General features: G+C 37.8%; 1 protein-coding gene across 1 annotated transcript in view; it reads right to left on the reverse strand.

Moving 5' to 3' along the window:
- The window catches only part of NLRP14 (NLR family pyrin domain containing 14), a 59,475-nt gene that overhangs the window by 27,226 nt on the left and 5,936 nt on the right, over positions 1 to 26,313 (reverse strand). The window contains exons 2-6 of the mRNA XM_017507192.2: positions 11,528 to 11,843; positions 10,628 to 10,699; positions 6,122 to 7,718; positions 3,751 to 3,915; positions 2,075 to 2,242 (exon numbers count right to left, since the gene is read on the reverse strand). Coding sequence (XP_017362681.1) covers positions 2,075 to 2,242; positions 3,751 to 3,915; positions 6,122 to 7,718; positions 10,628 to 10,699; positions 11,528 to 11,816 — 2,291 coding nt within the window. The 5' untranslated portion in view covers positions 11,817 to 11,843. The remainder of the gene's footprint in view (positions 1 to 2,074; positions 2,243 to 3,750; positions 3,916 to 6,121; positions 7,719 to 10,627; positions 10,700 to 11,527; positions 11,844 to 26,313) is intronic.

Genomic DNA, 26,313 nt, shown 5'->3' on the forward strand with positions numbered 1-26,313 from the left:
GGGGTTTCACCATGTTGACCAGGATGGTCTCGATCTCTTGACCTCGTGATCCACCCGCCTCGGCCTCCCAAAGTGCTGGGATTACAGGCTTGAGCCACCGTGCCCGGCCTGCTCAGCAAATTTTAAGAGCTCACTTTAAAGCATATTTTAAGACCTATTATAAGGTCTATGATGTGGAAAAAATTATCAAGACAAGGAGAATAGATCTTTCTCCTCTTCTTGAGAGGAGCCTTTGGTAAATATTTTAGTGAAGCATTCTCATGAAAATTAGTGGTTATTTGTGTATCTTTTCAGTATGTTCATGTACAAGGGCTCACATGAGCAATTTAAAATTTTAAAAGATATTTTATTTCTAAATTAACCAAGTTCTCACAATAACTGGGGATTATGTGTTGGGAGGCAGACTGGCAAAGTCCTACCGATGTATCTACACTACTGATGTATCAACACTGCACACATCATCTAGAAACAGAGAGAGTGTAACACCAAAATGCAATTCTAAAAACATGTGCCTGGTCTATACACAAACCAAACTAATGAGGACATTCATACTGCCCATGGCTCTTATGAGATATGAAGCAAACAGAAAACTGGAACTTCTCCCACATGAAATGTTAATAGGACCACCGATTACCCATCAGTGGCCACCCACACTGGGGGAACACGCAGCCCCACATAATGGAGTATCAGATTATTACAAAGCTCTGATGACTTTGGCCAAAGCATTGTATTCACTGTTGCAAGGAGCCCTACTAGTTGACCCAGAAAGATGGTTTCCTATTTGAAAGCCTGGCAACTGTCTGTATCAAGGTATACCAAAGGACGACATTGCTCAAACCTCAAATGAAAGGACTCTTTATCAAGTCCTCCTGATCTGTCAAGCGCCAAAGTCTTTTTGTCTTGGATCCATAGCTCCACTGTAAGAAAACATCTTTCCTCTTTTTCTCAATGTAACAGCTTTTTGCTACTAATATATTTTATTTTTAGACATAGGAACCAGTGACATACTTCTCACCTGAGTTTCAGACCAGAGATTTCTGTAATGTAGATTACAGAAAATTCCTCATAATATCTTTAAACTACTTCTTAGTGGGTAAAACCTTTACTCTGACCTGGCCTGCTCACAGCTGAACTCAACCTGTTTGAAAATTATTCAACAACTTTCCAGACATGCTATAAGTGAATTCCATCTTATACTGATAAGAGTTTTTAAAATGTCATAGAAAGTCTTATTCCAGACTCCACTTATTTTTCCCATGTCTGGATTATAATTTGCTTCCTGCAAATACAAATCTACTCTGGCCCTCCATGCATCAAGCTTCAGTCTTGACCATCCTGAACTGAGTCCAGGGCTTATCACAACTTCTAATGCAAAACTTACTGTAACTATTTGTTTTGTTTGGTTTTGTCGGAAACATATTTCACCACCTTTCGTTGGAAAATAAGATCTTTCTTAAAACCTGTCACACAATGTGGAGAACACTATGACTGTGAATCTTCTCACTTTCATAGACATAAAATCAGCCAAAGAAGAGTCACCACTAAGTAGTGTGTAGTAGCCAGCAAGCACCATGAAAGATGACCATTTCCATGCTGTTCTTTCTCAGCTTTCTGGGCTGGTCACTGAGTTGCAGTTCTAAATCAAGGGGGAGTCACCATCAAAAATCAAATAAAATTGAGTCTGTCCCAGCACTGCCCTCAGTTAAAGAACATCCCCCAGTGCATTTTTTTTCTATGAGAGTTCAAAGATATAATAAATCTGTTCCAGCACTTAAATATTAGAAGTGCTAATTGTTTACGAATTCTGAATCTGCTTCTATTCTCTCCACCCGCAGATTTAGGAGATGGAGACACAGAGAACTATACAGTGAGAAATCTTCGTGGGAAGATGGGAGGAGTAAGAAGTCCTACCAGGATGAAATCAGCCTGATTCTGCTGATGCTCGTTACCCCGTATTATGAAAGTAGATTCAAGCCAGTCCTATAAATAGTAAATCCAGGCTGTAAGAATGTACTTGGACAGACAAAAGCCTCAATTATAAAAACAAAACAATACAAAACAACTGAAGGCTTACCTGAGAGTCTGTAGTTTACAATCTGGGTGTTTCAAGGCTTCACACAATGACTTTACTCCATTATCCCCTATATCACTCCCTTTTAGGTCAAGATGCATCAGATTCTGGTTATGAATCAAAGAAGTAGAAATATCCTGACAACCATCAGAGAAAGTGATAAACTTCAACCTGCAGAAGAAAAATATACAGGAGATATTCGAAAAATAATCTCTCCGAGTTATAGGATTTCTTTCTTTACAATCTAATTCTTGGATATATTAATATTTTTATCTTATTTTTATCTAAAAGAATTAGGTTATGACTTCAATTTCTATCTATGTCCTGATAATTGATACTCCCAAGTTTTTTTATCTTAAGGGAAAAGAAGGTGATAACATCATGAAAAGCAGAAGATGAGCCTCTGAAACTTGTAATCCCAGGAATGACTATCAAAAATTATCAGGACCATTCCAAGTACTACAACAACATTAATTTACAATAGCCAAATCTTTAAATAATTGAAGGTTAATTCACAGTTAGCATCCACTATTTGTTGCTTGGTGACTTTGTTGGGTATACAGAGGCAGCCCAAGCAAAATAATGAAGTTAAATCCACCATTTTGTCTTATTTTCTACCTCCTCAGCCCAAAATCTTGCTTTGTAATATCACCTTTCCTCCCTTCTGCCCACCACCCACCCCAGGCAAGTACACACAGGAAAATAAATCTTTTACCCATTTACACACTAACCATCCTTATCTAGTAAAAGTGCCTAAGGCACTCCATAAATATAAATGGCACCACCTCACTTATTAGGGAAAAAGGACCACACTAAGTAAGATCACATTAAGGTGGCACAGACTGAAACCTGTCATCATGGTGCCATCTCACCGACGCAACCCTCCCATTCTAAGAAAGGAAGTCTTTTAACCCAGAAGGCAATGACTGTTGTGAAGATCCAGATTGGTGACATCCAGTGAAGGGACAATGTGGGGGAAGTGTTTAGGGATGAGTGGAAAGGACTTCCAGAGACCCCTTAATAATAACACATATCCAGTTGCCTTATCACATCTATATGCAAGACCAGACCTACTCTATATGCTTGAAATCTGAGGTTAGAATTCACTAAAAACACTGAGATTGGGAGGAAAATATTTGGTGAGAAGCCTGTCCCCACTCCCCATCCAAAAGAACATCTATTTCCAGTGCTAATGGAAACAAAGATCTATCATTTGTTCAGCATTCAGTTCATACTAAGCAACAAATGCACCTTGCACACAGTGACAGGAACAAAATACACTTGTCAAAACTCAATAAACTGAACATTATTTGTGCATTTTATTAAATGTAAATTTTTCCTCAACAGAGAAAAATTTAAGCTGATATTAAGTTCCAGAACATGTCCCTGAAAGTGTGTCAGTGACCTGCCTAGGCTTTTAGCTCTGTGCTCTTAATTTAGAAAGTTCCTAATCAAGGAAACCCATGTGAACAGCTACTATGCCCTATGGAATCACTGAGAACATGTTAGTCATGATCCCATGTCCCCAGTGGATTCCATTGTTCCTGTTCTTTGAGTATTTTACACAATGGATTATAAGCATTTGTTTAGTATTGGCTTCACCTAACAAGTATGAGTGGAAGGTGGGACACAGAAAGAAATTAGAATAACTCCCTTAAATTTTCTCATACCAGACTTACAGTAGCTTTTGTAGTTTACAGTCTGGGTGCATTAGTTCTTGATGAAAGATATTCATTGCTGATTTATCAAGGTTGCTATGGGACAGGTCCAATTCTCTCAAGCCTTCATTTGTATGAAGCACAGAACAGAGATCTTGCCAGCAATGAGTAATGCGATCACCATCCCTTTGCATAAATAATTGAAAAAAGAAAAACAACACTGATTTTATTTCAGCCCAGGCAGCTCTCAGAAGACAGTATTGGTGTAAAAGTAAGTGTACTTTGGAAAGGCAAAAGCATCTAGTGCAGCTCCAACGTGGCACAGTCACCAAGAAGTCTTTCTCTGGGCACTCCACAGGCCTTATTTGTTCAATGGCTCTCCCACTTCCCATCTGCTCCCCTCAACACACACAAAATAAAAACCAGAGAGGTTTGCTTTATAGAAAGAGACTCAGGAGGAATAAGAGAGAAGTATTCAAATACTTGAAGAGCCAATTATCAAAAGATAAAATAAAATTTGGTCACAAAGAATATGATTAGGATTAGTGGGAAGACATTAGGTATAAAGTGGTAGAGATTAAAAAACATAGGCCTGAGCCCAGGTCTACCAATTACTAGCTACATTATTTTAAGAGAGTTTCATCAATTCTATAAGTTCCAAGTTTTCATTGACTATAAAATGGAAATGTTGTTTCCTTCCACAGGGTTGTGAAAATTTAACAGTGCATTTTAGATGGTACACAAAAAGCACTCTGTAAATATTAAATACTTTATTATTTAATTATTAGGAATATCATCAATAAACTCAAAGAATAATAAAGAATAAAACAGGGAACAACCTGGTGATTATAAACTCAACAATAGAGCAGTTCTGAGTCCCAATTCAGCTCTGTCACTCACTGAACTGAGTTATTCTGGAAAATTTACTAACCCATGTGAGCCTCTGCTTCATCATCTTGAAAAATTAAGATAATGGTATCTATTTTTTAGGATTACTGTTAAGATTCAATAAGGTAGTACATAAAAAATGCTTAGCAAATGTCTCATGCTGTAAGTATTCAAAATAATCAGTAAATGTTATATACATGTTATATATAGATATTAAATATACATTATATTAAAATATATGAAAGTCTAGTGTGTTGCCTTATATATAATAGCTACTCAATAAATATTCATTCCCATATCTTAAATTGGAATGATTGGCAATTCATAGTGATGGTCTATATCACTTGAGGTCTTAAATTTATAAAAACAAGATAATAAATCATTCAAACATTCAAGTGTTTCCTATGTGCGAACACTAGATAAAATGGTAAACCATACAGAGATCTCCTGCTCTCATAAAATTTACAATGTAGTTATATTACAGAAGAGACTGGGGTCACCTACAGTGTTTCTTTCAAAACACTGGGTTCTCTGGCTCTTTATTTGAGCAAAAATGCCAATTCTAGTACTAAATAACTCTACAACATAGGTAAGGAAAGCTAGCAGGAGGACTGGCAATCTAGTGGCCAGAATACTGTTCTAACATTTACTATAAGGCGTAAAAGATGTTTTAATGCCCTGGGTTAAATAGCATCTCCTTTAAACAGAACTCTTTAAGTCTGAATTAAGAAAATTGACTGAAGATTACTCACAATTTTCCAAGGAGGGTAATGATCATAGCATCAGGGCCCACAATTTCTACTACCACAGTTTGGAAATAAATAAAATGTATGCTCTTATAAGAGAGGAATGCTTCTGCAATTGTATATAATGGCACTCAACAGCTTGGGTAAAGTTAGCAAACCAGAAGTACAATCAGATGTTTACCTCAGTCAAGTTATATGCCTTCTTGGTACCACACTTTTGTCCTAAGTAAAATGGAAATAATAGCAACTACCTCATAGGATTACTGGAAGACTAAATGAGATCAAGGACTTAGAAGACTGCCAGGTTATGTGGTAAGCACTCAGCAACTTAACTATCATTTCATGTGTGCTTGAATCGAGAAATTTTCTAGGTATACATCTCTGAGTCTCAGTTCTGTAATCTTAAAAATAAATACAAATTGTTGCCAACATTAAATTGAATATTATGTTAAACATCTGGTTCACGATACAACTATATAGCACATAGGAAGTCCTCAATTAATTTTATATACATCTGGGAATGAATTCCATAGTTCAATTCTTTCCTCAGAGTTAGGTGACTAGAGTCAGAAAAGCCAACTTAAGGAAGGAGATAGAGCAGAATAATATACATAAAACATTAAGGTTCATTTCTTTTTTTCAAAAATATTCATTTAGCACCTCAGCTCCGGGACCTCAGCCAAACAACTCCTTCCTCTGACAAAATCTACTTCTCTCCCTTACAAGTCACTTCTAGGGAATGGCCCTAACACACTTACCAAGTGTTAGTTGGGAGGCTTGTTTTTAACATCTTCTTCTCAAATACCATAGTTACAGACAGCCTGATGGTCTGCAAACACCGGCAGTGCTTAAGACAGAAGGAAGATACAAGCAAATGGATTTTCTCAGAAATATTAATGGCAACCTTTTGAAAATACCTCATTGACTGGCTTATAAATGCTTTATCTTGAGTCTCATACAGATAGTGAAACAACTCCAGAAATCCCAGCTGTGATGGAGAATATTCACTTTTTCCTAATACTTCCATCCACTGAAGTAACTTTGATTTTATCTTCGGTGATATTTTACAGTTAAAAGTCTTCTCCAGTTGTTTTACTCGATTTTTATTCAAAAGGCCAAACAAAAAAAACTTGGTCTGTGTCAAATGGGGGTCTTTATGACTTGTGCTTTGAAGTAATGACTTCAAGTCTTCAAAAGGCTTGAAGGAAGGGTCCCCAGATTCCCAATTGCCTTTCAACATATAGAACATAGCTGCAAAAAACTCCTGAACATGAAGGTGGGTGAATACATAGCAGTTTTCATACTCTGCATCCTTCTGAAGAATATTCCTGTCCAGAAAAGTTGAGACATCAGATTTAGTTAACCCAAGCCTTCTGAGATTTTCTCTGTAAAACACGTAAGTCATAGTCCATATTCCTTTGGCAGCAACATGGCACAGGCTTCTCAGCTGGGCTTGGTTGAGTAGACTAGGAGAGCATCCATCTACTGGTGTGAACAAGCTAGAGATATAGCACGTAAACAGAGCCGTGGTTGTTTGGCAGGTCAATGTGACATCACCACCCTTCTCCATTTGCTGCTTCAGACAAGTACAAGTGGCCAGGCACACTAGGGGGACTTGGCACATGCTAAACAGCATCTCATTGTTTTTTAGTGAACTGAATGCTTTCTTGGCCCACCTCTTATTTTCAAAAAACTGGTAAATATACTCCTCTCTTGCACCCTCAGACATTCCTAGTAGCTCTACAGAATGGTGATTCTTCAACAACTGCTTTAGTCTCTTGGAAGCTGTGAGTCTCGTTGTCACCAATAAGAATGCCTCAGGGAGCATCACTTTCCTCAGCAAACTACTCATGAGGAAGGACACTGGGTGTTCTTGGGTCCAGTCCTCACACAGTGCAAACTCAGGTTCTTCAAATGCAAAGTTCAGTTCATCAAAACTGTCAATAATAAACAGGAGGCTGCTTTGCTGGGATAAGATCCCTTCAATGGGGCCTTCTGTGCTGGGCCAGTCCTTTGATATCAGTTGAGCAAAGCTTCTCTCTTTCAGTTGGTTAATTTCTCTCCCATTGAGATAAAAAACATACGTAAACCTCTGCTGGTAGAGATTGCCCTCTGCCCAATCCAACATTGCCTTTCTCACTAAGGTTGTTTTCCCAACACCAGCAGCTCCCTGAAGCACCACTGTCTGTGGCTGTTCACCGGTTTTGACATCCACATCAAACAACTGTTCCAACAGTTTTCTGTCTTCCTGAGTAGTTCTATGATGGAAATCTTCAGGCTGTTCAGCCAAAGATTTCTTGTCCCATGCAATGCAAAATTTTTCCTTTATTCGAATTCTGTACTCTGTTCCATCACCTGTGTCAGAATGGCATAGGTTAAAAGCACAAAACAAAGACACATGATTAAAACAAATTCTATGAAATGCATTATCAAGAATACCAAACTTGGAGTTAGGAACAAGAAAGAATATAGTTTGAAATCAGAGCTGGTTTAGATTTTTTAAAAATTATATAAATCAAATAAAAATATTCCTATAGGTTTAAAACCTGAATTAGATGCTGTAACAAAAAACAGAATTGACAATACAGAAAAATGAATTTGTGATGGGAAATAAAAGCCAGATACATTCTGCAAAAAAATATATATTTTTTCTTTGCAAAAAAAAATATTTTTTCTTCTTCCCACTTTTCCTTCTACAGAGAAAAAAGGTGATAGACATGGAGAACAGAGATGTCATACAGATAAAAAAAAGAACAGAAGCAACCATTAGCAATAATAGGGAAGACCCCAAGGCAGACCTGAATCTACAGATCAAAATAATTTACTTTGTACAAGTAAAAAGTTAATAAACATTGAATCATAGCTTAATATTTTGAAAAAGAAAAATATCCTAAGTGAAATAGAATGAAAATATAATTCACCTTTACCTGTTTAAGTCTGATCTTGTAGAGATCCTTTAGATCTCTAATAAAAGGACAGGATCTCAGGGAAGACTTCTCTGATCCTCACTGCTAGACTACTTCCCCTTTTTATATATTCTCAGAACAGTACATTTTCATTCACATACATGTCACAAACTGTAATTACTTTTTAAAATAAATGATGCACTTGGCTAGGCGCTTCATCATTGCATGTTCAGTGTCTAACACATCTCCTTGCACACAAGAAGTATCAAATATATTTGTGCAATAAAAAATGAGAGAATACAATCATATAATTGAGTACTTTACAACTTTTGAATAAAGTGTAACTATAGATACTGATATCCCCCCAAATAATAAACAAAAAAGATATCAAGTTTTTGGGAATTATGTACAATATGATCCTCTCCTGGGGAAAAAAAATGAACCAACTTTACGTATCTGAAAACCTATACCGTATCCACCAATATATTAACACTGATTATTTCTGAATCATAGGATTGGGGATGCGGAGTGGGAAGAGTGAGAAACTCGCTTTATGTACTTTTTAAATAATATTTGAATCTTTTTTTTTTTAAAAAAAAAAAAGCTCATTTTGCTTATGTGAAGTTTAAAAACAAAGCTAAAACATAAACAAATGATAACTAAAAATTTCCAAAAAGCAAAAATAATGATTGTCCAAGCAGGGAGAAAAAAAAACACTATTTACCCAAAATTAAAACCTACCATGAAACTATAGTAATTCAAACAGTGTGATGTCAGTACATTCATAGAGAAGATAATCAGTAAATCATTGCTGTACTTCTTATTTTCTATTTTGTACTTACAGTATTTTCCAAAGTTTCTATAATACAGTTTACTTTTATCACAATTTGCCAAATAATTTGAAGACATTTATTAGCTATCTGTGTGCAATTATCTGCACATAAGGAAATACCCATTAGGTTTGAAATAATAAAACAAAGTTTATTAACCATGAGTTGTTTTCTCATACCACAAACATAAACTTCTTTATATTGAATCAGAAATTAAGGTCACAGTGGGAAATTATATTCAAGGTCATTTAATGAAGCAAGCAATTTTTATATTTTACTGCTTAGGATGAAGTTTTCAATTATTTCTTGAATGAAACAAAGTGGCTTGTTAGAATGTGGCTGGGTTAAGAATAAAGTTTTCTCACTTGATCCAATTTTCTTTCTACTGTAATTCCATTTATATAAACTGGAATTAAATTATGTAGAATTCAAAACAAAGTGGGGAACTGGTGTTACACCAATGATCTGAAATCCCCAACCTTTTGGGCACCAGGGACAAGTTTTGTGGAAGACAATTTTTCCATGAATGTCAGGGGCAGGGGTGACAGGGCAGGGAGGGGAGATGTTTTCAGGATGATTCAATTACATTACATATATCATTAGATTCTCAAAAGGAGCATACAGTGTAGATCCCCTGCATGTGCGATTCACAATAGGGTTCCTGCTCATATGAGAGCTCAGGTGGTAATCCTCACTCGGCCACTCGCGTCCTATTATGTGACCTAGTTCCTGAGGGGCCACCAACCAGTAAGAGTCCGTGGCATAGGAGTTGGGGGCCCCTGTGTTAACTACAACTGAGAAGACCTGGTTCTAGAAATCAGTTTTTATATGAACCAGTTTGTCGCCACTCTTAGAATTTAATTACAGCACCATCTTTAAAGAAAGAAAGGAGATGTGATAAACTGAAAGTTTCTTGCCAACTCAGTGAACTCTTTAGTCCATAAAACATAAACATTAATATACCTTTGTGCATCAGCCCTTTAACTTTTGAGCAGGCATTCTAAACACTGCTCTCTTGAGGAACTGAATTAACAAGGCCCTGATTCTGACTTTGGACAGAGAGCTAGTTTTGTTAACTCTTTTGGGGTGACATTCAGGAAACAGGTGGGGTATTAGAAGAAGTTAGCAAGAGTTGGCCAGGCACAGTGGTTCACACCTGTAATCCCAGCACTTTGGGAGGCCGAGGCAGATGGATCAAGAGGTCAGGAGATAGAGACCATCCTGGATAACACTGTCAAACCCCGTCTCTATTAAAAGTACAAAAAATTAGCTAGGCATGGTGGCGCGTGCCTGTAGTCCCAGCTACCCAGGAGGCTGAGGCAGAAGAATCGCTTAAATCTGGAAGGTGGAGGTTGCAGTGATCCAAGATGATGCCACTGCACTCCAGCCTAGGTGACAGAGTGAGATTCCATCCCCCCCACAAAAAAAAAAAAGTAAGCGTTGAACAAAGTTCTCTGGGAGATAAATCCCCATCCTGTATAAAAACTTTGAATGCCTCCCAAGTCTGATGAAAGGCCTAATTACGCACCCAGCATTGCCTCCTGATCTGTTTGTGGGTCTTCAGCGGTGGCATCATCTGGTCCTATACTCTGGGCCGACCCTGCAACAGATTCCAATGGAATTTTGAGACTTAACAAAAACAAAGTGAGCTTTCATCATGGCCAGAACAGAGGCCAGCATTCTCATCAGTAGTACAATTCTATGGCTATCTGGATTTAAGAAAACTAGAGCTGCCAGAGTCAAAGCTTAGCTGGGGGAAGAAACAATGTGATATGGTCAACACTGAAGTTGGAGACCTCTTGCCCTGGTTTCCACCCTATAACTAACTCCAGGGCAAATGGTGTAGTGTAAGCCTCAATTTCCTTGTCCATATTGACTTCACTAGGATATGGTAAGGTGCAAAGGAGACAATGGATATATTTTATATGTACATATATACTTTAATATACATATATAAATCTTTAAAGCCTTGTACATGAGTAAGGAATTCTAGATGTCTATAACATTTCGTATCTGAGAATGACTAAAAATACTGGCTTGGCTTATGTCCAATAATAATTTTTACCTCATTCCTCATATTTCAGCAAATATGTTAAATCATATTTGATTCCTCAAAATGTTGCCTAACTTATAACTTGTAGTTCAGCGAAGGCACTTTATGGGACAATTCCTATCACTTAATTCCTTTAATCATTTCAATTAATACAAGATGGATGAATTGCCCCCAGTTAAGGAGCTAGGCTGAGTAGCAGTACTCAAAACCCTTCTGCCTCTCCTTCCTCAAATAATCCAACAAGCTCCCCATGCACAAGACCACCATGGAGCTTCTGTCCCCCAAAATGGTTTAATCCCTAAATCCCTCTTACAGAATCATTCCAATGGGCTCCAGGAAACACTTCCTTCCCGCCTAGCCCCTAGAATCACTCACGGTTGATCTCTGCTTTTGCTCTCTCACACAGATTCTTCAGATTCATCTTGCCAAATATTTTGAGAGTCACACTCCAGGCTTTCTCTCCTGGATAATATTTCTTTATCAAGTTGGCCAGGTCCTCTCGCCTGGCCTTCCTCACTTCAGTCCAGGGTATCAGGCCGTGCTCAGGTTCCACGGTCTCCTTTAGGAATAACTTGAATGTGTTTAATTCCTCTTTGTTTAGCTCCTCCAAATACAATAGCAGCCCAAGATCAGCAAAGAAGGAAGATGATGATGAATCTGCCATCTTGTCCTTGGATTAATATTCAGGCCTCTGTGGGAGAAAAAAATAACCAAAATCACATGGAATAAATGGGACATAGGGAAAAGACAGATTTCAAAATGAAATACCTATATAGATTAACAAACATTTGCAGAAGTCCACTGTATTAGGTTTGGTACTGACCTAGCGTCCTCTGTTATACATCTTCTTTCACAAAGCATTCTTCTAATATAGACCACTATACTGAATATTTATTCTACCTTCTTAGGATTTATTCCCAGCCCTACCACTTATTAGCTATAAAAATAAAGATAATTTCTCTCTTTCAACCTCAGTTTACTCTTCTGCTAAGTGGGGATAGCAGAGCCAACCTCTAATTTTTGTACGGATCAAATGAACTAGGGTTCATATATAACCTGGCACAGAACCAGCTCCTCCTAAGTATTGCTAACTGTCCATCTTTATCCCTTCTAATCACTTAAACCATACTCTCCCAAACACCATCAAGTTTTCTTAATCTCTTTTGGCGATTTACCTGAAGAGGCAGAGCTAGTAAGTGGTGCAGCTGGAATTCAACTTAGATCTTTCACTAAAATTCCTGCCCTTTCCAGTCTTTCATAATGTCTCCCCCATTCTTGCTAATGTGATTGAAAAAGAAAAATGGATAGGGAAAATAAAAGTATTTAGAAGGGAGAGTTCTCCTTTTAAACAGAAGGTGAATTATCGCAAAACTTATATAGTAAATTTGGATTTTCTCCTATAGTAATTGGTGAGCTATCAGCTGTTTTAAGCTTATTTGTTTACACAGTAAAAACATTCTAGATTACAGATAAATCTGACAAAAACAAGTCCTATAGTAATTTTTTTTAAAGTAAAAAAGAAAAGATTTGAGGAAATTTGAAAGAATAACACTGAAATTTCTTCAGGACATACAGAATGTGGTAGGTGAGGGAATGCAAGGCATAGAACACATCTTCAGCTTCCTATCTAAAAATCGACAGATATCACTGCATATGTGCCCATCTTTATCTTTGTCTTTCCTGTAACAAAGGAGGGGAGCTCTCTTCCCTTTTTTATAGCTTATTCCTTCACCTGTGATCTAAATCTCATAAGCAATTGTTCCCAAAGGGATTTAATCCATTAGAAGTCTATCTTCTTCAACTTCTCCCTGTCCACCAAGTCCTTCTCATAGTGCTTAAATGTGCCCAAACCTAACTTAGTCTTTTACAAAGATTCCCTTTACTCCAAATCCCCCTCATCTTCATAGTCAAACTTCTACGGTCTTCTATACTCTATCACCTATTATATTATACCTCCTCAATCCACTGCAATCGAACTTTTGCCACCACAATTTCACTGAAATAACTCATACCAATAACCTCCTTGTTGCAAAATCCAAGGAGCATTTTGAGATACAAATTTCCTATCTGTAAACAGGAATAGCAAGAGTACCTACCTCTGCAAGGATTAAAGAAGCTAATCTATGCATCTAACTTTAACAAGGTGCCATATGTTAATATTGCTATTTTAACAATGCCTTACATCTGGATATTTACATGCCTCTTTGCTGTCATAATCCCACACTTTCTTCATTTTCCTCCTCTTTTCTGGGTATCCCTCTGAGCCAAGATCTATGTGAGTCTGAATCCTATTGGCTTTCTACTACATAGAATCTATAATTATAACAGAGTACAATATACTTTAGTCTCCTTCCCAACGGTTTTATGCTGTTCTTGAAGGAATTTGTTGTTTTGTTTTGTCTTTTTACATTTTTAGAAAGAGGAACACATGTTTGGCACTGTTTCTCTTATATGAAGGCATTCATTTATTCAAAAATGCCCTGAACTAAAATGGGAACCCAAGATCTATGAGGACTTCAATTTGAAAATTTATTGATATAAATTTTTGCCTATAACAAAGCATATTTGTTCAAAATAATTAGCTCATATTAATAATGACTATATTTGTGAGGACCTAGTGTGTATAGCCTCTTTATGCAAATTTTCCCAAGTCTTTAAAACAGACCTGAAAGTTTGATTTTATCAAAATTTCCAGATACAGAGTCTCAGAAATTAAGAAACTTGCCCAGGTTACAGAGTTGACAAATGACCTATGAAACTACAAAGCTCATTCTCTTTCTACTACATAGCACTGCCTTTTAACTTCACTTCATTTTCCTAGTGAAATTAAAAGGAAATTCAGAGTAATACGAAATCTGTGTGGCCATGCTCTGTGATAGCAGACCCTGTGCTGAACACCGGACTAGAAGAGGAAGACCTCTAAATATGGCATGACAATCATCATGTCTAGAGTAGCTCCAGGAGAACACAAAGGAATAAGGGCTTCTTGCCTAGAGAGGGTAGAGACAAGGAGGTCTCAGGGAAGTAATATTTGACCTAGGAAGCCAGGTGTTTCCACCCTTGTCATACAGTCCTGGCTGATTTCCTTTCTTGGTCACTCTAATTAAATCTCCTATAGCAGTTTTCCAACCTCAGTAGTACTGACATTTTAGGCCGAGATTGGTACTACTTCCTTGGCATCCACACTGTATGTGCCTTATATGTTTAGCAGCACTCATGGCTTCTACCTATTTGATGCCAGTTAGAACCTTGGATCTTCTACAGTTGTGACAAACAAAAATGTCTCTAGATATTGCCAAACATCCCCAGGGCAGCAGACTGCCCTCAGTTGAAAAAACAAGAGTCTAACCTCTACTGCTAAGTGTACAACTTCTTTTTATGGGAGATGGAGTCTCACTCTGTCGCCCAGGCTGGACTGCGGTAGCAGATCTCAGCTCACTACAACCTTTGCCTCCCCGCCTGGGTTCAAGTGATTCTCCTGCCTCATCCTCCAGAGTAACTGGGACTTCAGGTGCCTGCCACCATGCCTGGATAATTTTTTTTTATTATTTTTAGTAGAGATAGGTTTTTATCATGTTGGCTACACTGGTCCCCAAATCCTGACCTCAAGTGATTCACCCATCTGGGCCTCCCAAAGTGCTGGGATTACAGGCAAAAGGAGTGAGCCATGGCGCCCAGCCTAAGTGTACAACTTTTATCATGATAATTAAAGAAAAAGAGTAGATAGCCAAGAAAAAATGTTCTCATTAGATTTTAATATATTATAGAAGAGATACCATAATTGGGAGGAAATAATTCAGTGTCATTTATTAGGACAACTTATAAACCATTTTGACAAGAATTAATTAGTATCCCCAAATGCCCGTCAATGATAGACTGGATAAAGAAAATGTGGCACAACCTTTATAGAAAAGAGTACGGAGAGAGAGATCCAAGATGGCTGATCACTAGCAGCTCGGGATTGTAGCTCCCACTGAAAGCGCAGAGAACGAGAGGACGCTACATTTTCAGATCAATTTTTGTTGCTCACGCACCAGGAGATTCCCAGCAGAGGAGCCCCACTTCTTGCCAGCGTGACTCTTGAGGCCGGTGAGGTGGTTTTGCTGCTGCCTTGGAGCGGCGATTCTCGGTGCAGAGTCAGAAAAGCACCATCAATCTTAAAGCCGCTGTTTTGGCCGGCACAGTGGGTTGCTCAGATTTTAGCACCGGGAATCAACAAGTTGGACATCCATTCAGAAACCCAACTATAAAGACGGTAATTATAAAGACCACAGATGGATAAATTTATAACGAAGGGAAGAAACCAGCCTAAAAAGGCTGAGAATACCCAAAATCAGAACGCCTCACCCTCTACAGGGGATCACAGTTCCTCATCAGCAACAGAACAAGGCCTGATGGAGAAAGACTGTGTTCCATTAACAGAAGCAGGCTTTAAAAAGTGGATGATAAGAAACTTCTGGGAATTAAAAGAACTTGTTCTAACCCAATGCAAAGAAACTAAGAACTTTGAAAAAAGGTTTGACGAAATGTTAACAATAACACACAACTTAGAGAGGAATATAAATGAATTAATGGAGCTGAAAAACACAACACGAGAACTTCGCGAACTATGCACAAGTTTTAACAGCCGAATTGATCAAGCAGAAGAAAATAAAATATATCAGAGGTCGAAGACCAACTTCATGAAATAAAACAAAAAGACAAGATTAGAGAAAAAAGGACAAAAAAGAACGAGCAAAGTCTCCAAGAAATATGGGACTATGTGAAAAGACCTAATCTACGTTTGATAGGTGTACCTGAATGTCATGAAGAGAATCAATCCAAGCTGGAAAATACGCTTCAGGAAAACTTTCCCAACCTAGCAAGGCAGGACAGTATTCAACTTCAGGTAATACAGAGAACACCACAAAGATATTCCTCAACAAGACCAACCTCAAGGCACATAATCGCCAGATTCACCAGGGTTGAAATGAAAGAGAAAATACTGAGGGCAGCCAGAGAGAAAGGTCAGGTTACCCATAAAGGGAAGCCCATCAGACTCACAGCAGATCTCCCAGCAGAAACCCTACAAGCCAGAAGAGAGTGGGGGCCAATATTCAACATCCTTAAAGAAAACAACTTTCAATGCAGAATTTTACATCCAGCCAAACTAAGCTTCATAAGCAAAGGAAAAACAAAATCTTTTGTGAACAAGCAAGAACTCAGAGATTTCATCACCACCAGGCCTGCTTTACAAGAGCTTCTGAAAGAACCACTACAAATAGAAAGGAACAACCAGTATCAGCCTTTCTAAAAAATACCAAAAAATAAAGAACATCAACATAATTAAGAAATTGCATCAACTAATGGGCAAAACAGCCAGCCAACATTAAATGACAATATCAAACTCACATATATTGTTATTAATCCTAAATTTAAATCGACTAAATCCCCCAATCCAAAGACACAGACAGGCAAAAAAAGCCAAGACCCATTGGTATGCTACATCCAGATCCATCTCACATCCAAGGATACACAAAGACTTAAAGAGATGGAGAAAAATTTACCAACCAAATAGAGAGCAAAAATAAATAAATAGAAAGCAGGAGTTGCAATTTTTACTGATAAAATACACATTAAAGCAACAAAGATCAACAGAAGCAAATAAGGACATTATATAATGATAAAAGGATCAATGCAGCAAGAAGAACTAAAGATCCTAAATATATATATACGCACTCAATACAGGAATACCCAGATATATAAGACTTATAAAGAGACTTGGACTCCCACACAATAATAGTGGGAGACTTCAACAAAGTTAACATCGATATTCAGGACTTGAACTCAGATCCGGAACAAGTAGACTTAATTAACATTTATAGAACTCTCCGCTTAAATACACAAAATATACACTCTTATCAGTACTACATCACACCTATTTACAGGTTTAAATGAAATATTGGTTGGATGCTTGTTAATTATTTTCTTCCCTCATTTTTTTTAATGTATCTATTAAACACAATTACAGTCATACCCATTTTTAGACTGCATTCTAGCCCGGGCAATAAAGCAACACCGCTGTTCTCTCTCCCTCTTCCTTCCTTTCCTTCATTCTTTTTTTTCATTCTTTCTCTTTCCTTCTTTCTCTCTTTCTTCCTCTTAAAAAAAAAAAAAAAAAAAAAAAAAAATGTGGCACATATACACCATGGAATACTATACAGCCATTTAAAAAGGATGAGTTCGTGTCCTTTGCAGGGACATGGACGAAGCTGGAAACCATCATTCTCAGCAAACTGACACAAGAACAGAAAACCAAACACCACATGTTCTTACTCATAAGTGGGTGTTGAACAATGAGAACACATGGACACAGGGAGGGAAACATCACACACTGGGGGCTGCTGGGGGGTTGGGGGGGATAGAGGAGGGATCACAGAGGGTAGGGATATTGGGGAAGGATAACATTATGAGAAATACCTAATGTAGATGATAGCGGGGGAAGGGATGGATGCACCAAATTAGCATGGCATGTGTATACCTATGTAACAATCCTTCACAATCTGCACATGTACCACAGAACTTAAAGTATAATAAAAATAAATAAATAAATCTTAGATATAGTAAGTCAGTACATCGTTAATACTTCAAATCAGGGAGGAAAAAACAGCAAAGAATATTTATCACAACTTAGGAAAGGAGGGACTTACCAGTTTAGACACAATAAGGGAATTGACCAAGAGTCGCAATGAATATTTAAAGATATATTGTTAACTATGAGGAAATTAAAACCTCTTGCCCTTAGAATTCAAACACAAATAGTCAACCAAAAACAGCAAAAATGTTTACAGGGAATATGGCAAATAAACAGCTGAAGTGTAAATTAATAAAACCACTTTAAAACTGTTTGTCTTAACTACTAAAATTGGAGATGTCCACCCAGACCTAAATTTTGGTTTCTAACTGTACCATTTGCCAATAAATGGAATCAGGGCTCCTCTGAGAAACTGCCAATTCTAGGGCTGGGACAGGGAATAGATAAGATGAGCCTATAGCATCTCATAGTGCCAGAAACAAAGAAAATAAAATAATGGTGTACGTCAAAAAGACCCAAGATACAACCAGAAAGAGATCCCAATGGCCTAAATAAAGGTATTGGATTATAGCCCAAAGTACAAAGCAAATATCCATGAGTCTGTACTGGTATAGATAAATGTCTGAATAAATGGGAGAAAAGAGCCAAATCTCTCTTAGAGAAGATTTCCAAATACTTTATGTAGGATATTCTCTCCTCCAGGAAGTGACTCTTAACCCAACTGTACCCTACTTCCAAGAGCATTGACTGTGCTTATTGATTTCCTTCCAAAGGGAGGAATATGGGAGTAGGTGGGGAGAGTGGAGAAACTTTTTAGTGAGAAACCTGACAAACACTGCCCCAAGATCAAGGCTACTATTATCATAGATAAGTCACTATGATAGTATGTACTGTTGATATTGTGACAAGAATGGCATGTTACCACTATGATATTCCTTCCCCAAACCCATCATCCTAGTCCAGCCATAAGAAAATAACAAAGTGATAGACATGCTACAAGTTACCTGACGAGTACTTCTAAGAACTGTCTATGTCATCAGAAAACAAGGAAACACTGAGATACTTTCACAGACTAGAGGAATCTACAGAGACAAAATGATTAAATGTAATATTTAGGAAAAGAAAAAGAATGCTATGGAAAAACTAGTGAAATCCAAATTAAGTGCAACTTAATTGCCTTATTGTATTCATTGTGACAATTATACCATAGTAATGCAAGATATTAAAAATTGAGGAAATTGGGTGACAGGTATACAATAAATTTCTGAAATTCTAAAAAAAAAAAACTATTCTAAAATGGTTATTCCTTAAAACTGAAAATATGCCATGACATAGCAATTACAGTCCTTAGAAAATATCCAATAGAAATATGTGTGTAAGTACAGTAGGAGATATGCAATAAATACAGACCCACTGCTTTTAATTCCTAACCACTGGAAAAGACCCAGGAGTCCATCTATAGTAGAACCAATCAATACACTGTTGCAAATTCATACAATGAAATCCTAAACAGCAAAGAAAATATATGATTGCAGCTAGAATATGCCACTAGAATAAATCTCATAATTAGTGAAAGAAAGAAGTCAAATCAAACAAGATTATGAAGTAACTATCATAAAAGTAGGTTTCCTAATACCTCTGTGGAGATGTGGTGGAGGGGGATGAAGGGGGCCTTAGGTCCTGGTAATGAAAGTCCTATTCCTCGATCTGCTGATGGTTTACTTGAGTGATCACTTGGTAATCATTTACTAGGCTGCATGTTTATGTTTAGTGCAGTCTTCAATGAGTTACAGTTCACACTAAAATATTGTTTTGAAAAGGTTCAAATCCCTAAAATGGCATGCTACAAATAGGTCAGAATAGCAATAAAACAAATTTATTGTGAATAGCCTATTCATAGGATAGGGGAAAAAAGGCAAAATGCAAATGGCTAACAAGTATATCAGAAAATTTTCAAACTTAAGCAGATAGCACAACTGATGCGAACCAGGAAACGTCTCTTCTCAAAGATCAAAATGGCAAAAATAAGCTATAAAAAACAATATCACATAAAAGTAAAGAGTTAACATAAATGTTAATTACTACACTCTTGAAAAACTGCATATCTGCATGTCTACTGAGAACTTTACAAACATGCATGACTTTTCAAATAGTATCTTCTTTGGGAAATCATCCCAAATAATAAAAATCCTGAAAAAAATCCTAAATACAGAAGAAAGGTTTTGTGCATAAGAGTGTTTATTTAGAATAGTAAATAATTGTCAATAAGGATTCAATTATAATAAAACAAATGCATAAAAATATAGCACACACTTGATTTTTCAGTCATTAAAATGACCTCGTCATACAGCAAAACAGATGGCAGGTATATGAAGCAATGAAACTACTAAGCAACGAAAACAAAACCTTTGCATAAAAAAAAATATATATATATACTTAAAATAATTGTCACTAATTGTCCTAAACTCAAAACACAACTGAGTTTAGAACAATTGTGACAATTACCTTAAATCAGAATACATTCCTTAAATAACTGGAGAAATAAAAAGGTAAAAGGCAATATCCATTTGTTAAATTCCAAAGTTAAAGAAATCAATGTCTGTCATCTGTACTTGAATTTGGCGTGTTGGCAATCATTGCTAACTTGCAGAGAGAGCAATTTTGGGTCACTGCTGGAGTAGAGGGAGTGGGGGTGCTGAAGCATTATAGGCTAGAGGATGACCAACGCAGGGACAAGCGTGTGCTATCTTACTAATATTTCCTGAACTTTGCTAGGGGGAGGTGGAGAGAGAGATACTGCTAATATGGAGCACCAGTGAGAGCAGCTGGTTCACCTGCAGAGCAGTTTTTAGGTGGTTTCGTTTTCAGCAGGGAGAGGGTCTAGGAGGAGACCCAGAGTGAATGAAAGACTGCAGAACACAGGTGGTGGGAATAGCTTCCAACTGAAGGACGAACACCTGCTCCTGGGAAGAGAGGCAAGGGGCTTGCCTGCATTCGTCAAGGCTCGTGAAATTGGTGCTATTCATACCGCTTTAATCCGGGAGATTCAAGAAGTGGGCACTGCACACAGTGCCTGCCGAATTCAAGTATAGTTGGCAGGCATTCATTTCTTTATCGCTTTGGAATTTGACAAATGGATGCAGACAACACTAGGTCTCCAGCCAAAGGCTACTTGCAGCTGACCGTGGACTGGAACCCTCAAGGTCGCCTTTCCAGCCTGGTCATGGCTCGTGCATGCCCAGAAGTGTCCCACCCTGGGGTGTCCTGGCAGCTCATCCTCTGGGGCCCCGAGTCCACATCCCTTTCCTTTTCCACACAGAATGTGGGCGCTGGATGAACTCGCACAGAGCCCAACTTCCCATTTTAGTGTGGACAAAGTACCCATCCAGAGAAGAGGAGGGTCATTCCATACCTTGGGTCTCACCAGACGTCGCTGTCCAAGGGTAAAAGCACCGAAAGCCAGGAATCAGAGGGAAAAGGAAGGATCAGCAGGCACTTTCTGTTCCACGAGAAAGGGGAACACACTCTTCGGTTCTTAATACCTCATCTCCCTCCTCGCCTGCGAGAGGAGTAAGCCCTCTAAGAGGGCTGCAGGCCAGCCTGCGTGGTTGGACCCCACGGCAGGCCGGATCTAGCGAATCTCTCTTCCTATTGGCTGCAGGGGCCAGGAAAGTGCTGCTTCCACTCTCCCGCCCTCTACGCTCTTCCACGCATTTAACGCAGAAGATACAGTGTTTGCCTCAGCACACCTGTGGGCGCACAGCCTTCCTCCTTGCTTTCCCGATGTGGGGAAGAGGAAGTCGGGGAATTGAACCCTAGCTTTGAAGGACCTTTCCCAGACTGGCTGACTCCCAACAAGCGGTGTCCCTTTCTCGTCCATCTAATATCCGTACAATTATTGAGCATCTTATTTGTGCCTGACAGTTTTCTGTGCCCTCTCTTGCTGTGAGTAAAATATCCAAACTCTCGCTCCTCTAGCCCTTACCTCCATGGAGCTTACATTCTGTTGAAGGGGCACAGATAATGAGTTGTAGTGTATCAGGTGGTGATCATTGCTGTGGAGAAAATCAGAGTGGGGCTAGGAATACAGCGCTGGGGGTGGGAGGTAGGGGTTGGGTCCTATTTCTCTTTGAATGGAAAGACACTACTAAGGTGACATTTGAAGAACGTGAAGTGTGAGCAGTGAAGATATCTGGGAGGTGGAGAATTGCAGGAGTGAAAAATAGCAAGTGCAGAGGCCCTCAGACAAGAGCCTACTTGACATATTTGAAGAACATTTGAGTCAAATCAACTACAGTGGTCACCAAAGCTCTGTGTTGCTTTATGGATAGTGCAGTTTCATTCAAATCTCACATGACTAGAACTGCTCTAAGATGAATTCATGGCCTTGGCCCCTGAAGACAGTCTTAGAAGCTAATAGGTCCAGGAGCTTCGGGATTGAGAATTGCCTCTCAGAGGAGAAACCTGGATGCATGGGTACATAGACGCTCAGTTCAGATGGCTTCCTTTTCCTAAGGATTATTTATTTGGAACAAGTTTTCATATTCACATAGCAGCAAGACTTGGGAGATTCTAACCTTATTAAAGGTAGCACTTCTCCAGCTGGACTCTTCAAGGAAAACTTTAAGCTTTATTGGCAAAGGAGGAACCAGTATTCATTGGCATTAAGAAAACGTACACTCTAGGCAGCTGATACTAAGGACTCAGGTGTGCTAGTTAGCAAGATGGGTCCAACAACCTCAGTAACAGCCAGAAATCAGAGGGCTAGGTTACAAAAATTCATACAAAAAATACCTCAAAAGGACAACCAAGTGTAGGGTGAGAGAAAGGATAAACCCTTTTTAGTTTGGTGCCAATATACTATATTAAATTGCTTTAATGTGCTAATGTGCCGAATATGTTCACAATCATGTATATCTTAAGAGAAACTATAAATGCTAGAAGGTTTGGTTTGGAAATTGTTTCCAACATGCACACAAAACCATGAAATAGAACATTTCTGCTGCCCCATGAAGGCTGTTATTATCTTGCTTTATTTTCTGTTTATATAAATTTATATTTGGAAGTGTTATTTCTTCAGCGGGATCTTATCAGAAACCTGTACTTTTGAAATTATTGCAATGCAATGCCTCATGAAAGTAATCTTTAATATCTAAAAGGTCTGCAATTGTGAGTGATTGTAGTACTTTTTCATTTGTTGCTGGTAACCTACTTTAAATGACATCTCTGTGTTGCAAAAAGGTAAAAATGCTTGTAGGATTTGTCAAATTGAAAGAACTTGTCACTTCCCCTGTCTACCACAAGCATAAAGGTAAAATAAAAGTGGTAGTACTCCATTTTACTAAGAGTTTGAGAGATTTCCTTATAGGCCCCTGATTTCTTCCTGTTTATACTTACATAAGTCCCTCTCAATAAACAATCCACATTGAACACATCAATTCTCTCGTATGTATCCTTTTACATTTTTTTCTTCATGCTGCATAAACAGTCAGATGCACAAATACAATGAGTAACAAAGTTTGAATTACTTTTTTTTTGTATTTTTACTCTCACCCAATAAATAATTTTATTTATTTACTATTGGTCTTTCCCTACTCCACTCATCCCCACCTAGAGAATGGATCCATAAAAGATAAGATTTTTATTTATTTCATTCATTTTTTTTGTTCTCAGCACCTAAAGCAGTGAATGAATAAATCAACAGCACCTCATTAATTTAAGAGGGAGTAAAGTGAAAACAAGAATGACAAGTTGAAGAAAGTCCAGAATGGCTAACATGGGACAAGGGAGCAAAATAATGGAATACGGAATCAGAGAAATAGGGAATGAGAAAAGTAATTAGAGAGATATCATGTGAGCCCCTATAGGTCACTGTAAGTACCTTGGCTTTCACTCTGAGGAAACTAAGAAGCCAACTGAGGGTTTTGGGCCAAGTGAATAATGACGATTTTGTTCTAAGAGAGTCATCCTGGATGTATATGAAGTATCCTGGAGTAGGGCAATGGCAGAAGCAAGCACACCAGTTAAGAGGCTATTATAATAATCCAGATGAGAGAATATGATGGCTAGGGCGAGGCTGGTAACAGCCATAATGGTGAAAGTAGTCATATTCTGGGTATTTAAGATGGAATTGCAAGGATTTGCTGACAGAACAGATATGAGAGGTAAGAAAAAAGAAAGGAGTCAAAGGGAAATCTAAGATACTGACTTGGGAATTTGGAAGAATGAGATGGAGAAGACTGTTAAAAAAGCAAGTTTGTGAGGCATTTCAGGAGCACATTTTTGGTAAATTTGGGATGCATATTAAATATTGAACATTGAAGTCAAATTGACAAGGAGGGAGTTTAGAGTTGGAATTCAAAGTCTGAGCAGGAAATATAAACTATAAGTCACTAGCTTATAGGTGGAATTTAAAGCCATGGAAGATCATTCAAGGAGTGAGAATAGAACATTCAAAGACTGATCCCTGGGGAATCACTCTACTGTTTAGAAGTCACAGAAAGGGAGCAGACCTGGGAGGGGCAATAAAATTATTTTCAAGAGATCATGAAAAACAACAGAGAGGAAAACCTGAAGGGTGTGCTGTCTAAAACTCCAAGTGAAGAAAATGTTTCAAGGTAGAAAGAGAGATTAATTTTGCCAAATGCTTGAAATAAATTGTGCCAAATTCTCAGAACAAGATGAGACTGAAAACTGACCATTGAATTTAGCAACATCAAGATCATCAGTGATTTTGAATCGAGAAGTTTCACTGACATAGTAGGGTGAAAACCTAATTGAAGTAGGGTCAAAAAAAGATTGGAAGGAGAAAAAAAATGAAGATAATAACTACTTTCTAAGAAGGTTGGCTCAAAAGGAAGGGGGGAAATGATACAGCAGCTGACGGGGAAGTAGGCCTGCTATCGACTGAATGTGTCCTCCCAAATTCATATGCTGAAACCTGATCCCCAATGTGATGGTATTAGGAGGTGGAGACTATGGCAGATGATTAGGTCGTGAGGGCAGAGCCTTCATGAATGGAATTGGTGCCCTTATAAAAGAGTTTCCAGAAAGCTCTCTGGTCCCTTCTGCCATGTGAGGACTCCACGAGAAGAGAGTCATAAATGAACCAGGAAGTGGGCCCTCACTAAACTGAATCTGTTGGTGCCTTGATCTTGGACTTTCAGCCCCCAGAACTGTGAGCAGTGTTTCTGTTGTTGTCAACTATCTGGTTTGTGGTATTTTGTTATAGCAGCCCACACTAACTACAACAGGGCTGTAGAAAATTTCTTTTTGTTCTGTCATTTTGTTTTGAAGAAATGACAGCATTCTTGATGATGGGAAAGATATAGTAAAGAGGGAAAATTGATATTGCAAGGGAAGGAAATTAGTGGATTTAGATGCATGTGGGCAAGAATGGATGGAAACTAGTGACTACATGATCAGGCTTCCAGCTATAAAGGGGCACTGATGCAGGTAGGTGTATGAATACATTGTGTGGATGGGCAGGGGTATGGAAGTTCTCTTTGCTTATTTTCTCAGAGCAGTTAAAAACACATTCATCAGTTGAGGATGAAGATGGCAAAACTCATCACCAGTTTGTAAGTGCTCTATGGACACAAAATATATGATCAGTTCTAGATATAAGGTTTCTGTGTATACCTTTGAAATTCAGATTATTAATTTCTGATTAAAAATAAATATAATTATTAATACTCAATCTGTGTATGGCTTTATTTTATCATGTCCTAGTTCTAATTCTAAAACAAACATGTTGAATTTTCCCATAGAACTGTAATTTTTAATCAAGTACTCAAATTTATGCATTATTGCTCCATGTACTTAGCAGGTTTGGTGGCATTATACTTCTTCATAAATTGTACCTTTTATCAAGATATAAAGTCAATCTCTTCCTTTGGTCCTTAAATTAACCTTCAATTATTTGAAATTTTTGCTTGTTTGCCTAGTATCTTTTTTTACACACCTCATAGATGTTTCTTGAAAACAGCATATGGTTGGATTTTGTTACTTGAGTGACAGAGTTTCTATTGAAAAATTCAGTCCATTCACATCTAGCATAATGGCTAATGATTTATTGCATTCTTTATGTATGTAACTTTGGTTTTATTTTATATCACGGCTTTCTCTGTTTCCTTGTCCATATTTTTTGTGGGGTATTTCTGTTTTTGGTTTGTTATTTGTTTAGAATCCTTTCTTGAATTCAGAATACAGGCTCTGAATTTTTCAAATACCTTAAACATTTCTTTCACTGCATTAGGGATAGATGACTTTTTTGGCTGACGTACTGAAGCCCCTTTATCCTATTAGTCTATACTGCTATTGAACACATTTTTAGCTTCCAACATTACAAAAGAGAAGTCCAATTTCATTTATGTTTTTAGATAACTTAATCTTTTTACCTAAAAGCTTATGAGTTTTCTCTTTACCCTTACAGTATGAGAATTATATCTTTATATGTCTAGTGTGAATCTTTACTCACTACTCCAGACTGAAATGTAGTGAGTTATTTGGCCTGCATTCATGTCTTCTCAAAAAAATTTAAACACAAAGACATTTTCTACTATTCTGTTATTTGTTTCTTCACTTT

This window comes from Cebus imitator, unplaced genomic scaffold (assembly GCF_001604975.1).
Source record: "Cebus imitator isolate Cc_AM_T3 unplaced genomic scaffold, Cebus_imitator-1.0 Scaffold370, whole genome shotgun sequence".
NCBI classification, from domain to species: domain Eukaryota; kingdom Metazoa; phylum Chordata; class Mammalia; order Primates; family Cebidae; genus Cebus; species Cebus imitator.